Source organism: Motacilla alba, chromosome 1 (assembly GCF_015832195.1).
Source record: "Motacilla alba alba isolate MOTALB_02 chromosome 1, Motacilla_alba_V1.0_pri, whole genome shotgun sequence".
In the NCBI taxonomy this organism is placed as follows: domain Eukaryota; kingdom Metazoa; phylum Chordata; class Aves; order Passeriformes; family Motacillidae; genus Motacilla; species Motacilla alba.
The window spans coordinates 113,687,177-113,701,020 of NC_052016.1; the positions used below are offsets into that span (position 1 = coordinate 113,687,177).

General features: G+C 41.0%; 1 protein-coding gene across 5 annotated transcripts in view; it reads right to left on the reverse strand.

Moving 5' to 3' along the window:
* Positions 1-13,844, reverse strand: part of TAB3 (TGF-beta activated kinase 1 (MAP3K7) binding protein 3) — a 43,992-nt gene that overhangs the window by 13,489 nt on the left and 16,659 nt on the right. The window contains exons 2-4 of one of the 5 annotated variants that reach the window (XM_038156244.1): positions 4,607-4,795; positions 543-1,674; positions 225-398 (exon numbers count right to left, since the gene is read on the reverse strand). In XM_038156244.1, coding sequence (XP_038012172.1) covers positions 225-398; positions 543-1,674; positions 4,607-4,708 — 1,408 coding nt within the window. In that variant the 5' untranslated portion in view covers positions 4,709-4,795. Of the gene's footprint in view, positions 1-224; positions 1,675-4,606; positions 4,796-13,844 lie in introns of those variants that run through there. The other 4 variants (XM_038156273.1, XM_038156254.1, XM_038156234.1 and 1 more) reach the window with 4 other exon arrangements.

The window sequence follows — 13,844 nt, forward strand, 5'->3', positions numbered from 1 at the left end:
AAGTCCCCTAACACGAGAAGTACAGCAACATTAGGACCCTCAGAAATTCTTTATGTATGAGAGTGTAATTTGGCAGTATTTTTAAAAAAATCAGAAAAAACTCTCTGATTTTTGACACAGTTTCTATTTTTTTTCTGTACAGGTTCAAAAATTCTCAATAAGCAGCAAAATCAAACTGAAAATGCATTTTACAACAACCAGAATTTGCAGGGTGAAACATTTACCTTGAGTGTAAGCATAGTCGTCTGATCCAGAACTAGAACTTCTCTGATACTTATGGCTTCCTTTTTCTCCTCCAGATCCTGGGATTACAGAAATAGGCTGAATAGGTTCTGGTGCTGCAGAACGCTCTTCTTGGTCCACTAAATTTAAAAGATTCTCAGTCGGTGCTCGACCTACTGTGATTTTAAAAATGGTTGGGTTTGGCTGAGACACCATTACCCGAGGAGACTGCGTTGGTGCACCTGCAGGTCCAGCTGGTTGAGTGTAGGTAATATATACTGGATTAACACTAAATGGAGGTTTGGGTTGTCCCGACATACCTCTGGATGGAGAGCTTGAAGGAGGAGTAGTGGCTGCATACAGCGGGTGCTGGTTTCGTTGAGATGGTTGATTACTTATAGGTGAAGGGCTTCTGTTCATTGCAGTCCCAGGTCTTTGTGGTGGCTCAACTGTAATTTCTATTTTATTCATGGAACCTTTGGATAAACTAGGCCCAGCAAAAGGAGGAAGGTACGATACAGAGTGACCACCTTGCTTTTGAAAAGTCTGGGATGCTTGCTGATATGGATGGGGCGGGACAGTGGAAGGACTAGGAGGCATGAAAACGTGTGAACTCTGGTGACTCAACTGAGGAGGCTGAACTTGGTGTTGAGGAGAGCCGAAGGGAGAGGGACACTGGGATGCCGGTGGTGATCGAAAAGCCGACTGAGGGATCTGGGGTTGTTTTGGAGAATACTGAGAAGGTTGGTAGTTCTGTTGATGTGGATATACAGGTAGAGGACGAGGAGTATAATGTGGAACTGGGCCCTGTGGCGATGAATGCCACTGTGTATTCTGAGGAGTCTGTCGTCCTGAAGAACTTTGAGATGTTTGTCTAATATAAATAGAGCCAGGAGTCCCATAAAGATTGCTTGGAATCTGTGGAAGAATTTGTAGAGCTCTGGGTACACTCTGTCCAGAGGGGAGGTTCTGTGATACTGTAACAGTAATGGGATTTGTACTGTACCGAGGTATGTGCATATACGTGGGAGGGCCTTGCATAGCAGACGTGTTCATTCCTGGTTGTATGGAAGATGGCTGTGAAGGTGGCTGTGGAGGAGGAGTAGCTGCATTTCTATTCTGGTCATTCACAAAAAATGGATTGTAACTAGGAGAAGCTGCCACAACGGCGGGAGCAGAATGTGGTTCTTGAACTAAGCAAATCAGCTGTTTACCTGCCGTGCGCTGCGGGTCAATGTGTCCATCGCTTGAGCTGTGTACCAGTGTACGACCACCATTAAGTTGAGCTCCATCCCCCGCGTGATAGCTGCTATGAGGATGAATACCCAGATTAATGTGCAAAAGGCTATTTCTATTCATTCTGCTGTCATCGGGGCTGTGGTATTCCATATACAAATACTTGCTGCTCTCCTGTGCGAGGGCTCGGCAACAGGCATCGAGGTTGTTGTTGTTCTAGGAGCAAGAACAGACACCTATTACTGTCACAGAGCACAGCAAAGAGCCAGCACTCCGTGCTCAGCATTCAGCTGAGGCCACAACACAGGCTGGACACGGCTGGGGTAGCGTTTCACACACAGGTATTGTGAAATAAAGATGATACTCGCTATGTGGTATGCGAGTAACACATAGCTCACACTGCATCTGGCAAAATGCTCTGGTAACACTAGTTACACTATGACATATCCAAAAAAAAACCACGTCCAGTTTTAGGAAAGCAATGTTTATAACTCTGTGCATGCTCTTCAAGGAACAAGTCTGTACAATTAACTACTTCTAGTAACAACACAAATCAAAATAAACTAGATCAAAATTGCAAACTCTGAAAAGGCAAAACAAAAATGCAGATAACATTTCAATGTTTATCTGAGTGTTTACTGCTTTCACTTTCAGTTTACTGTTTACCTGACTATTTCTCTTCACCCAGAAGTTTAAAAACCCTGCATTTTCAAACCAGCTTTTATTGGTAGAACAGTATTTAATACCTTAGCAATGAAGTCAAAGTACTACTTGAATAAGTCCCAGGGATTCCGTACAGAACATTACAATTCCAACCAAATTTAAACTGCCTTTAAGAACTTCAAGCTTAAGGCTAAAAAAGGTTTATTCATACATCAGTGAGGAACCAAATAACCCTTTTAAATGTTCGATTTGTTCTGTGGTGCTGGCAGTTGAAACTATAGAGACAATAAATTATGAATAAAATGAAAAATATAACGGGGAACTCCTTTTCCCTTCTTGCCCTCTCCACTAATTTTAGCTTAATGTAGTCTGTTAAAAGAACAACATAAATGATAGCTTTTTCAAATGAGTAAAATCACTAGAAAGCGTTCCAGATGGTGGATTTATTTTTCTCCCCACTTTATCATGTAACAGCCTCCATCAGCTGTGGTTCAGATTTTAATTTTAAATAGTAGCTAAAGAAAATAAATTTCACTTTAGGTCCAACTAAATCTGACCCTTAGCACCCCAACTTTGTTAAACACGACCCAAAACTGGTACCTTCTGTGACAAGAGAGCACCTCCTTGCACAGCAAGTGTGTACATATTTATATATGCATATACACCCTTGCCCTCCTCAGTGTGCTAAAACTACCATTCTAAGGAATGGACATTAATAATGGCTGCACTTCTATTTTAATCACTATCCCTATATAAATTTGTATGCATATATTACATATATACACATATTGCCTTGCAATACAATTTTCAACAGCCACTGGCTGAAAAGTCACGTTACATTTCTTTTCTCATGGACTATACCTAGTCAGTCTTAATACCAGAGTGAAGATGATTTTCCCAAAATTTTGTATGATTTCACTATCAGATGAGCTCATATATTCTGTATCTTCTCATGCAAGGAGTTACTACTAGATATGACAGAAGAGTGCAGCACTTAAACAGGAACAGCTCTCACTCTACAGACACTTCTCCCTGACAGCCTCCCTTCATGCTGAGCTCTCCTTCTAGACATCATTGATCACTGGGAATATCCAGACAGAGCACTAAAAACTGAAGACCAGAATATGTGGAAACCAGACCTTGGAATAACAACCAGCACCATAATGCCAAGACAGCAGTCTCAAAAAAGTGAACCACTACCATCAGCCACTTGCCATCTAAACAGAACTTCTTGAACAGAGCCTTCAGTTTCCTTAGGTCACTTGGTCAGGTGCAGGTAAAGAGAACATATACAGGACAGGCTCTGACCTGATTTCGTCAGAGTATGGAATATATTTGTCATTTCAAAGGATGCTCAATTTTTAACAGGTCTAAAACTCCAAACTGATTTAAATCTAGAGCACTTAGTGCAAATGGTTATTGGAAATCAGCTCACACATCTTTAAAATATAAAGTGGGTTTGGAAACAAAATCTATACTTTAAAACATAACAAGTATTTGCTGTGCAAAGTTAACTAGCTATCCAGAATGTCATATAATAGAGACAGACACCATGTGCTTCTGCATCATTATGGGTTCTTTAATTTTATCAGTTTAAAAATGTCTATGACAAACACAGTTCATCAAAAAGCTTGTGTACTTAACAGTACAGAAGATATGCCTGTCAGGATAAGTAAAGCTTTAAAATGAAGGACTTCCCCTGCTTTACATTTGTCTGAAAGCAATTAATTTTTATTTGTATGGTTTAGAAGACAAAATGCAAAAATTGCAACCCCTATTCTAAGTAAACCTACTCATCTGCCAGGGACAGGCAAGATGCAAGTACAGCTTTCCAACCTCAGCCATGGTCAGACAAGGCCAAACCAGATCCTGAGTGTTTCTATTCCATTCCTGATTCCTCCCATCAACTGAAGGTATTCCCAGACTACTTATTACATGTGGTAACCTATTATCACTTCCAAGTTCTGATTTGAGATGAAGGCAGAAGGATGAAATGGAAAGGAAAAGGAATGCAGAGAGAAGAACCACTACCTGACCTAGTAAGAGAGAAATACAACTAAACCTCTGGAGAGCCATGAGAAAAAGATCCATGAAGAGGGAAAACTGTCAGATTGCTAGCTAAGCCCAGCTCCTTATCTTGGAAGGATGAGTGACTGTTTACTAAAATCTAGTCCAGTACAGGTATATTATTTATGTAGCCATCATCAATTAACATCCTATTCTTTATTATTCATATGCATACAATCACAGGTCACACAGACAATGAAAAAACATCAGTGTAAAACAACCTCCACAAACCTAAGTGAGGAAAGACAGAATTTTTGTACTTAAAAGACAAGACAGAAATGCAAGTAGTGGAGTCTTCCAACCTTTAAAAAAAAACCAGGAGAATGAAAATTTATGCTCCACATGTACTACTAAAAAGGGTTTTCATAATGAACTCATAGTTTGTGCCCAAATAAAACACACAGACTGTTCAGCGTACCTGAAGCATGCACTGAGACACCACCCCTTCAGGTATCTCAGGGAAACGCTGCCGGAGGTCATGGAGTACCTGCACGTCGAGCTGCTGGCTGCCCTGCGCCATGCCAGATGGATGATGTTCCAGATTACCAGAGAACAGAAGTCAACAGGCCTTCCAATGATTGTGGTCTTCTGAGGCTTCTGGCATTTTCTGTAAGAAAGAAAACGATCTTTTAAGCCATCACAACTTTTTGTCCTTCCCAAACTTCTTGTGTAAAAAAAACCTGCTGTCATGCTTTTTAACTACCGAGAGAGACAACAGCTGAAACATAAGGGTGGGAATAATCATGGCTCAAATAGTAATATTAAAACACTTAACATACCACAGGTATGGCTATATGGCATTGCACTGGAATGTGCTAGCTCGGGTCTTTACTCAGTCCCACTGGGGCACCATGTGCAACTTTAATTATTGTGACCTGCATAAAATAGAACTGTTATAGATTTACTCCAAGTGAAATTCTGAACAGTCTGCAGAAAAGAATGAAGTTATTACCAATTACATATGTCTCATTTACAATATGCTAGAAATAATAGGCTGGAAAACAAAGTAGCTGCTCTATTAACAGGGTTCAAACTCTTTTGTCTTTACATCACTACAAATCCAAGAAGTCTGAAGCAATTTTTGGGAAACTGAACAAGAATTAAACAGAATTTAAAGAGCCTTTTGCAGTATTAGAGAGGCATCTACGTAAGATTTTTGTGAAGTACCTGTTACATTCATACTAAAATATTGAGTGACAAACCCCAAGCCAAACAAAACCCCCTAAATCTCCTTCCATTTCAAAATTCTTGTATTCAACAACAAAAATATTCTACCTGGACTTCAATACCCAAGGACTACTGGAAGGCAAATACAGTGTGAGTCAACAAACGCTTTCTGCGCTTGAGGCTCATGATCACAGCAGTAACACAAAGGCAGCTGATGTCTAAGCAAAGATCCACACAAACTTTGCATGAGGTGCTGCATGACACAGCCCCTGTTACACATCCATCACTGCTAAGCTTCAAAAGCCTTTCCAACAGTACTGCTCAGTGGAATTCTTAACTGCAGAGAATGCACTGCTGCGTTCAAAAAGAAAATGAAAATCAGATACCAGCAGAACTGGTGTTTAATAATATATCAGCTACCCAAAGTCCCAAGTTTAAATCATGCTTATCTTGACCTCAGTGCAACTGTGGGTGGCACATGGCACAGGTACTCAGTCAGATTTCATTTGTTTGTTCAACTTCAGCAGCAGCCTCCAGCAGCGCAACAGACCAGCAAACACACACATTCCTCTAGGCACTAAAATCCCAACAGTTCCTCTGAAAGTTTCTTTATTTTCATAGGCAAGAAAACAGAGTATGTATCCTCAAAGAAAAGTAAAGTGTCAGGTTTAGGGTAAAAAAACCCCTTTGGTTAAAGTTTTAGGGGTAAAAAAGGCAGAAGTCAAGTCCAGTCCAGACGTGTGGCTCTGCAAATGGACAGCTCTCAGCTGCCATCAGCATTCACTGAACACCACCTGTGCTCACAGAAAGGGTCCCTCTCTGTCCCATCTCATGTATTCCAGTACCCAGGATCACATCTGCCACCTCACACACTTTCTCAAGATAAATGAGACAAGTCTAAAGGACAGTGAGATATGTGAATTATCTTCCTGTGACTTAGGAAATACTGCAATAAACTTATGTTGTACATCACAATTCATTTCTGTCCACTGCAGTAATGCCTTTTTTTTTAAAGGAAATTCAGCTTCCAGCAGAAAATTCCTGTCTACACTCACAACAGGGGATCTTTTATAAAACTGGTTGTTTTTTGTAAATGATGAACAAACATTATGCTCTGAAAGGCAGAGCATCACAAGAATACTCAAAGAAAACCTGACAGCAATCAAGCTCTATGTGTTTCTAGACAGCTCTTCTTATCCCAGGAGGCAAAGGCTGGAATGTAGTAATGAAGGAGTACCCTACCAGAATAAATTGCAGTTAAAACTTCTGTGGAATGATGACATCTGAAACACAAGCTAATAATTATAAAAACTTAATTTGCACAGGCAAGAGTCTTTGCATCATTTCTCTCTTAAAAGTTTAAATGTAACATGGGTGACTGGAAATGTAACATATGGACTGAAGATCCATCATCAATACAGTCAATGTATTTCTACTACAGTTTTAAAATAACAGAAGTTAACTTTTTGTTTTCTAACATTTCCCAAATATGCACGGTGAGCAGAGGCATAACACAAAGTAATTGGCAGTTACTGGCCAACTATGAATTTTATCAAACTTCTAAACACAATGGGTAACAAAGTTCCATTTTTATTTTGAAAAGTTGAAGCTTCCAGCCTTTACACTTACACAGAAAGCCTTAAAAAGCCTACAGGAAACCCAAAATAACTGTTGGGGAGCATGAACAAACACACAATCATTGTGAAGTCCTTGGATTACATTGCTAAGCTACTGTGAAAATTTGTTCGGTTTTTTCCTCCCCCAGCTAATACTGCAAAATTTACAATTGTCATTATGTACAAGCCCAGCCTTTTGTCCTGCCTATTGTCCAGCATTTTGTTCAGCTTATTCTACTTGACCTGACTACAACTGACTGCACATTTTCCACTCTAAGCAGGCACGAACTGGCTGGAATACAATACCCACTTCCCATGTTGCTCCACAGCACACGGCAGGCAGAGAACCAAGTTATTCAGAGAGCCAAGGGCTTACAGAAAGGCTGTGCAGCTGAGATGCTTAGATGAGAACTCCTGCTGAGCCACTACACGCTAGGAAAGCAATCCTTTAAAGACTTTCCTCCACAGCATTCACAGGCTAAGGGACACACTGAGGTGCCTTACATGACCAGCCTTGTAATTACTGAAAGTTCAATGCATCAAACACCAATCCAAAGTGAAAATGAAAACAAGATGTTTCATCTGTAGCTTTCAGGAAGGAGTTGAGAGTACCCAAACTGTAGATGAGAAGTATCTCATGAAGATGGAATAATTAACAGTGCTAAATACATGGCAGTTCCAATGGCAAAACCACAGCCTATTGTCACAGAATTGGCCCTGCTGTGTTAACAAGCAGAGCTGACCTCAGGAGCCACTCAGTGCATCTCAGGGATTAAGCAAACCATGACTCAAATCCTAAAGAAATATAATAATTTGCCTTTTCACACCTTTTACATGCCCAAATGATATGTACTGTATGAAAACAGTATCTTTACATTTAATCTTTTCCTTAAGCCATTTGTGTGTATTAAGAGTTAAGAAAACAACCAACAGTTCCATCAATCAACTGATGCCTCTTTTCTGAAAGAGTAAATAAAAAAGCAGAACTATTACAGTCTTGATCCTCCTCAAGATCTATTAAAATATGTAGTGAAGGAAATCTATTCTACTACCGTCATTTTTGAAGCACTAAATCAATTTAGATAAAGACACCTAAATCACCAGGAAGAAGATCCAATTGAAACTAAATTATGTCAATAAATACAAATTATGTCAATCAATACTATCTGAAAATGTGTAACTTAAGTACTGATGTGCACTCATACAATTGCTACTGTCGGAACCCAGGATTCTCCTCTGGGTGCCCTGGATGGCCAGAGCCGCTGGCAGGGGGCTCTGAGACCCTGGCAGCAGCCAAAGACACACGTGGGGTTTTGATCTTAGCCCATGGAGCAAATTACTAACTCTGTATGAAGAATTACAAGCCACACACACAAAAGTTTAGATAGTATAGTAGAAGTAGTCACGAAGTAAAGGGTAGGATTTTTGAGTGCTGTACAGGGGGGTTTTAAGCCTTGTACACAGGGGTCCAAGTTTTGTACATGGGGGTCAGGAGTTTTAAGATGGAGGGATTTGGGTGTGCCCTGTCCTCTTTCTTTCTCCTTCCTAACCTCCATGTCTTTGGTGGTGTTGGCACTCACAGATTGGTTTAGAGTAGAAAGTCACCATTCAATATAGATAGCAGGCATTGGGGAAAAAGTATAAACATGTAGTACGTAATATATGATATAAAAGATGGCACCAGCCCCTGGGAGGGCAGAGTGTGCCTTTGTCTGAGCTGCTGAACGGGCCACAGCAGCTCAGGAGAAGAATCTTGTAGATAACCAACAATAAACAACCTTGAGAACAGACAACAGAAGACTACTGAGTCTTTCTTCGAAGGCACGGGTTGGAGGAGGGACTTTTCCATCTTTTGGGGTCACCCCAATCCGGGGGTGAAACCCCACATGCTACCTATGGAACAATTAAGTAATTATTGAGTGAATTTCCAGAAAACAGGCTACCTGGAAGGCAGTTTTTTAGGCCTTAATAATTTAAATTTAATTGTTAAGATTTTTATAACAATAGTTGGGCATTGAAGTGTAAAAAGAAAAAAACTCAAGAGGCAGAACACAAAAATAAAAAATCAGCTTACAGAATCATAAATAGACTGGGGTCAGAAGCTACCCACAAGGAATATCAAAGTCCAGCTCCTTGCCCTGCACAGGACAGCCCCAAGAATCATACTGTGCCTGAGAGCACTGCCCAAACACTTCTTGAGCTCTGCCAGGCTTGGTGCTGTGACCACTTCCCTGTTCCAGTGCCCAGCCACCCTCTGGGTGAAGAATCTTTTCCTGATATCCAACCTAAACCTTCCCTGACACAAGTTCAGGCCATTCCCTTGGGTCCTGTCACTGGTCACAGAGCAGAGATCAGTGCCTGCCCCTCCTGTTCCCCCCAGGAGGAAGTTGTAGCAAGGTGTCCCCTCAGTCCCCTCCAGGCTAAGCAAGCCCAGTGCCCTCAGGTGCTCCTCCTCACAGCCTCCTTGGTAGTTACAACTCACAAAAAACTGAACAGCTTTCTCCACCTTCCTTCTTTCTCCACCTTCCTTCTTTCTCCACCTTCCTTCTCACCCTCAGTCAACTCAGCTGTACTAATTTGACCCGTTAAACAGTTTAAAAACCAAACCAAACACTTTTTACTAGTTTAACAAGCTTTCTTTGCACTATGCATACCCACTGAACATCACACCATTGTGTAAAGGAAGATGAAAAGGTAAAAAGAGGAAAAGGACACAGGACAAAGAACATCACAACACCTCCCCTCTTTTCAGCACGTCAGTCATCTGATCTGTTAAAGCCACAACAAGAAGACACCTTCACCTGAAGCAGATTTGTAACAAAAGCAAAAGCTGCTCTTGTATAAACAGCAGTAAATCAGGATGAGGACTGTACCAAGTGCTGTCAACACTGGAGCTAGCACAGACCATGCTGTGGCTCTGCAGGAAAGCCGCCTGTCAGCTGAGCCCCGATGCTACCGCCAGACACCAGGTCAGAACTGAAACCACACTTCAAACTCCCCATCACTTGCTCACCATCCAGGCAATACGAACACTGTCCTCTACAAACTCTTTCTGAACACTGTGGCAGACCAACTGATTACAGGCAGCAGCTCTTTATCACTGGAATGATTCTACCCCCTACATCCCTGCTGACACACTGGTTAAATATTTCCAAAGGCCAGGATACTGTACATACACTGCTTGCCAACAGTAACACATGAGAAGACAAGAGACTAATTAGCTCAGACAACATATTTAGAAAGCACTTTATTGGACTGAGTATTAGTATCTTTGGGGTTTTAGTTACTACTGTAGTTTTAACAAATAAATATGATTTCAGCCATTACTGCACCATCACATCCCAGTTCCACTTCTGTATTTCAGTACTCAAGTAGATATTAAGGTGTGTAATTATTGTGGTACTTCCCACAGTGACTGCAAACAGAAAAGCTGCTGAAGAGCAACATTTTTGTAAATCAGCTTGTATAGAACCACGACACTTAAGAAAAAAGATAAAAATTCAAACTGAGTTGTTTCACAGAAACGATTAACTATGCAAAAAATGTGTTTTTTAACATCCCATCCCACCCATACCTATTATTTAATAGGCATCAATTATAGCCTTGTAAACATGCCCAGCATCTGACCTGGCTGCAGATGCAATCATGTAATCCCATCTCTAATCCTTGAGCAGCCTTTAGAATCGTTACCTTAAATTCTAAGGTGCCTGCTTGCATTAGAAAATTACATTGGCTGTAATTGTTAAAAATCATTACAATCAATTAATTGTAATGCTGAAAATGAAGACAACAGGTTTGTACACTAAGGTTGCATTTATTTAACCATTCAAATAAGCAAAAGCAATTAACTCATCCCACAAATATCACAACACTTACATCAATCCTGCTAAAACCTTGGATTGCTCTTGCAGAAAGGCAGGACAATGGTTTTATGGTAATGCGACACCTTCACAAAGACTTGCTAGCTAGAAGACCTTAAAATCTCAGAAATAGAAGAAACTAAAGTGTTTTAACAAGAGCAATTTTTTCTCACAACCATTTTCAGTCACACACTCACTGTATAAACACAACGTAAGAGAAACCCCAAAGATTATTTTTCCCTGCAACTGTCCAGCTAAAGTAATTTTTAGGATTATATATAGCCAGGCACAACTTTTCCACCTCAGAAATTAGAATGCCTATTTGTTAAGAGAAGTTTTCTTTATATACAGGGTGATACATCCCACAGCTTTGTGACTGTATTGCTTCACACAGTAGGAAAGACACAACAGAACTTAAAGACATTTTGTCAGCTCATACAGACTTATAAAGTTCAACAAAGCAAAATACAAGCAGCCAGTGTTTAAATCTGAGTTCAGCATGCTGCTGACACTGTTCTGAATGACTGGCTGTGTCAGTAAAACCACAGCTTCATGGTTTGGCAAGCTGTCTTCTGATGAGCAGTCATTTACTTGTGTAAAAGATCATAAAACCCCTGGATGGTAGGAAGGCGATGTGAAGCACAAAAAAGAGGTAAACAGCAGAACGAAACTAAAAATAAAGCTGACAAGCTATCACTGTTGACCAATTGATCTCTTATGGTAAAGTTATACAAGCTCTCCTGACAATTCCATATCCCTGCCCATTTATCCATACAACAGTTACCCAGATGTGTCATGTGATGGCCTAGAACAGCTCAGAGAACTGAAATGGAACGTTAATCGTTACAGTCAGCATGATTAGAATACTATCATCAAAAAGGAGGGTAGAGCAACAAAATCATTCCTTCAGTTGTTAGGGTTTTTTTTTCCCCAATAGCTTCAACTTAAGCAGTGATCAGTTTTATCCATGTTTGAAACTCTTTCCACAGACTCTACAAATGAGTAATATTGTGATACAGTGTGGGGTGTCTGTGTCACACAAAACCAATACCTAACTCTGAGGCAACAGAAACCTGGACAGAGGAAACCCATTTCTGAGAGAACACTGACACTGCCGAAACACGACTGAAGCATATAAAGGTTTAATCTGTAACCTATGCACAAGCATGTTAATTACACAGGTTGGTACAAAAATTCAAATAATCATTATCAATCACTGTTCCTTCTTAGGCATGTGTTTCATGTGCTTTAGTATTTGCTTTGCTTTTCTCCCTCTAATTACACTCTGCCATCTTTATGGGCCATCAACACTGAAATGAACTAGTGTTTCGTGTCACTCATTTACAGTTTCCTCTCTTCCAGCTACAACACAGAATCATTAAGGTTGGAAAAGACTTCCAAAATCATCGAGAGTAACCTCTGACTGAATACCACCATGCTCACTAAACCCTATCACTGAGAGGCACATATACTCATTTTCTGAACACTTCCAGGGATGGTGACTCCACCCTTCCCTGGGGAGCCTGTTCCCACGTTTAACCACTCTTACAGCAAAGAAATTTTTCCTGATATCCAACCTGAACCTCCCCAGGCACAACTTGAGGCCAGTTCCCTTTACTCTGCCTCTACTTACCTGGGAGAAGAGACAGACCCCCACCTGGCTACAGCCTCCTTACAGGCAGGTGAAGCAAGCAATAAGGTCACCCCTGAGGCCTCCTCTCCAGACTAAACCTGGCTCCCACAGCTGCTCCTGAGGAGAATTGTGTTCCAGACCCTTCATCTCCGCTGCCCTTCTCTGGACATGCTCCAGCACCTCAAAGGCCTTGCAACGAGGGATCCAAAACTTGAATTTTCAAACTAAGCATTTACATAGAGACATAATTTATTCAATTGCTTTGGAAGCAAAAGGGGTGAAACTCATCCCTATCCCATATACAAGCCAAACCTCCACAAAGCAGAATTTGCTTTTAATACCTACATTACACTGGGAAATAGTAAAAACTGAATGACAACAAGACTACTTAATTGGAACAATGATACTCCTTTTAGCAAGTAGCTAAGAGGTTCTTGGCCAGTAATTCCTCTGCTAGTAAGTCACAGCACGGCCTGCTTGGGATGAGACCCTCAAAGGCCACCCCAGTTCCAAAGCCCTGCTGAGAGGACACTTTGAGCAACACCTGGTTGCTCAAAGCCCTGTCCAGCATGACCCGAAACACTGCTAGCAATGGAGCACCACTTGTCTGGGCAGACTGTTCCAGTGCCTCACCACCCTCATCAGATATTTCTTCCTTATGTCTAATCTAAACCTACTGTCTTTCCACTTGAAACCATTGCCCCTCATCCTGTCACGACAGGCCTCGGTAAGAAGCCTCCCCTAATCTTTCCTCTAAGCCTCTTGTATGCTCAGAGGCCACATCACACAGCAGTGAACCCTTTGAAGGAACTGATGGCTCTCTCTCTCCAGTGAGCAAGTAAAAGCAGCTCTTACTATAGAGCAAAGCTACAAAAGAGAAAGTTTCCAAGGCAGGGGGATAGCTCAGGAATGATGCTGCTATGCCACAAATACAAGCTTCCAGAAGGGCTCTGCAGAACACGAGGCATAACTACAAGCTGCAAATGCAAGTGAGTTGGTACAGGTCACAGATAACCCTGAGGTTAGCACAAGTATCACAACTGTACCCAAAGCTGTGAGAACAATGAGCTGCCGTTCTTACGAGGGCATATGATCTATGATTTCTGACTGAACACTTGTGAAATGAGGCTGTGGCTGGGAAAAATCCTGCAGGGAACAGTACACTGTCAGATTTCCTAATGCATCAACTTCTGTGTTGGCCCTGATAAAAGCAGTTTTATGATGATGCAAAAAGTTTCATAGTGATATCTTATTCAGGGAATCAAAATGAGCCAGAAAGGATACAAGAAAATGTGAAACTGAGTATATACTAGAAAGCATTGGAGAAGGTCTACTGTAAATTCATGGATCATAAACTTCAGATTTTTCTTCATTTTTAAG